This window comes from Mya arenaria, chromosome 12 (assembly GCF_026914265.1).
Source record: "Mya arenaria isolate MELC-2E11 chromosome 12, ASM2691426v1".
NCBI classification, from domain to species: Eukaryota; Metazoa; Mollusca; class Bivalvia; order Myida; family Myidae; genus Mya; species Mya arenaria.
Window position 1 is genome coordinate 7,203,639 of NC_069133.1, and position 3,267 is coordinate 7,206,905.

General features: G+C 38.6%; 1 protein-coding gene across 1 annotated transcript; it reads left to right on the forward strand.

The window, feature by feature from the left end:
• Positions 1–1,752: 1,752 nt before the first annotated feature.
• LOC128211728 (G-protein coupled receptor dmsr-1-like) lies at positions 1,753–3,027 on the forward strand. The gene has a single exon (XM_052916757.1). The coding sequence runs from the start codon at positions 1,753–1,755 to the stop codon at positions 3,025–3,027; it is 1,275 nt and encodes a 424-aa protein (XP_052772717.1).
• Positions 3,028–3,267: the final 240 nt, after the last annotated feature.

A 3,267-nucleotide genomic window follows, 5' to 3' on the forward strand; every position in this document is an offset into this window, starting at 1 on the left:
TCCGTATTACGTATTACAACGACAAACTGTTTAAAAAGATATTTAATAGAATATATAACATTGTATTTATGTTCGAGCAGTTGTTTTCGTCTGTAATTTGTTTAGTATGAAAGCAATTGTTCGAACATTCAGCTTCAAAGTTCAAGAAAACGTTTGGAAAACAGGATAACCATTTTCATATAAATGGTTAGTTGTTTATTTCTAAGTATACCTTTATTCAAATATATGCAACATTTTTTTATTTCAAATTGTGTTTGGGCAAAAATCTTCTGATTCAAAAGTGACGTGTTTAGATTCGATGAAGGGGAAGTAACTACGGTGAATTTTAAAAGTAGTTCTTTAAGTTGTTATTTTCACATATTAGTTTGCAGTGAATATATCAAATTGATATTTTCACTTTTGTTATTTCAAGAACGCAACACAATAATTCATCGAACAACATGAAAAAACAACGGTTTTTCCTAAGTTCTTGTATTCGCGAGTATTTGAACTTCAGTAATTGTTTTTGATTAACATCCATATCATAAGTGCACTATACCCCTTTACTAAACCAAGAAACTCTTATATTAACGTTAGTATTGTGCTAAAACAAGATACATAACATTATCATAAAAATGGTATTCAGGCATGAACCCTCAGTGCCATCGCTCATATTATAAGTATATTCCATGGCCACTCGGTGTTACCGAGTTTCCACAGAACACATTGCGCGAGGATTTCGTAGATGTTTCTTTCTCCCACCTCAGTTAAATACAATATAATAAAACTATATTTTAATATATTGTTTACATACGGGTATTATTTATTATCTTTGACCGTGGGCAAGATACTGATTTTCAGCTAATTGGATCTACTCATCTGGAGTGGAAGAATATAAAATGATGCATACTGATAAAATTAATAGTTACCAATAGTTACAAAAAACAATCGATATATACAGCAACAGACAACTGCAGTAAACAGTTAATATCTGCAACAATTTGTAATTATGCTAGTACTTGCAAGAAGCATGAACTCGGATACAGCATAATGAATACTCTTATAATAACAGATTCAATACTTCCAAATATTCTTCATTTATGTAATGCCAGGAAAAAGAGACAAAGCGACATGGTAACAATGTATAAGATACAGGAGCAGCTGGGTAATTACTGTAAACGACATCCGACAGTACCGGGATAATGACTAGCTAATGACTTCTTTTGCTGTGTTAATCGGGACTAATTCGCGATTGCATAACATATCACATTCTAGAAACGGTTATTTTCATTATTCGGACGATCAAAGCCGAAGTTCATTTCCGATGTTCTTCGAGCTATAGACACTGTTTGCCGTCGCTGAAATTGTGTTCTCAACAGGCTAGTGAATTATCATGCAGTGATCTTTTGGTTTCTTAATTGGATTCCGTTTATGAACTGTGATTATCCAGGCAGATACTTGGTGAGATGGAACTATGACCAGTTGCAAGAGTCAGCCAGAGAGTGAGAGTCGTTATACAGATCGATCTCTGTTCATTTAACCGTTGTTTATAAGTGCGTTAGAATGAAAGTGGATTGCGGTAACAGAAGCGTTTTGGGTACCAAGTGTGTTTCTGGATGTTTATGTTTTACAATGGGTCTCAAATGCGCGTGAAACGGAAACTATATACTGTGTATCACCTAAACGCTAATTTAACCTATTTATTTTAGTAAATACAAACAAAGTGATTTCGAAGAATTTGGGTGGCGCAGAGCTTTTCGCACGGTGCCAGCAATGGATGTACAGGAAGAAGTAACGTTGTTATATTTTAATGATCTTTATCCAGACTGCGATGACATGCACTCGCTAATATTCGGGATGATCACGCCAATACAAGCGGCGCTAGTCACCGTGGCCAACATATTTATCGTGATCCTCTTCACCAAGCCGAATATCCGGTCGCGAACCACGTGTATCCTGACGCTCATTGCGCTGGCTGACGTACTTTCCATCCTGTCGCCCACATCGATCTATATCTGGCTGTTCACCCTCGATAACGGCAACCATCGTGCAGTCCCCTACCGCTTTTGCATCTGGACGATTGCGTTTGTGGATATATTTCTGGATATGTTTAACTCAATGTCACTCTGGTTCACTGTTTTGTTGGCGTTAATGAGACGCAAGTGTTTACAATCTCCGTTTACTGCCAAGTGTACACACAGATATCGTCACGTCATTGGCTATATTACAGGAGTAGTGTGTTTAGTTCTTGCAGTTCACATACCGTCGTTTTTCATTTTTGACGTCGTTCCTCTAAACAGAACGTACGTTGATTCTAACGTAACGGGCGTAATGTGTGGATTGAAAGAGCGTAAATATAGCATTCCGCGGAAAATCCATCTATGGATGGAGGTATTACTAGACTCTCTCATTCCATCATGCATTCTTTTGTACCTGACATTTAGCATTCTATGGGTTTTGCGTAAAGCTAAGCAGAGCCGGTCTTCACTTCGTTCCCATTCCTCCGTATACCGTCCCGGCGGGGTTCCAGACGACAGGGAAAATGAGGGCGTATCTGTGAGACTAAAATATGTCCAGTTCCGGCGGTGGAAGTTTCGGGCGCAGACGAGCAAGTGCAGCGTTGATTCCGCCTTTGAAAAGCTTGACCGGGAAAGTAGACGAACTTCGTGGCTTATTTTCGCAGTCGCAATCCTAATCTCCACCCACGAGCTACCTATGGCGCTTATAAGCGCGTACAAACTCACAGTACACATGCACGAGACGCTTCCGTTGGTGTTCTTCGGCTGCTGGTCGGCTATATTCACGCTGTGGCAGAACACCATATATCCGCTCACGTTTTTCATATACGCGCTGATGAGTGCCAACTTCCGGTCAGAGATCTTGCGAGTCCTGACCTGTAAATGCCTGTTTTCCGGCGAAGAGACGACGGCAGGGAATGAACCGATAGTTAAAAAGGTGTTGTTGAGCCCGTGTTCTGTAAGAAAATCGCTGAGCAAGGGATTAAGCAAAGCCAATGAAGAAACAGTTGGTTTGTCTAGTGAAAACTGAAATTATAATATAGTTGTTGTTTTTTTATAGTCATTTCCAAAATGACGTTATGTTTGCGTACAATTTCGCGCGCTTTCCTTTAAAAACTGAAATAAACTGTCAATTTGTATTCTTTGTAGACATAAATAAAAATAAAAAATGTTGATATAGTGGAAGTTCGCAATATATTTCACCTCAGGTACACCAAAAGTATTTCTATATTTCTAAAAACAAAAGGTTTTGGTGCTCACTCAGTGAAAT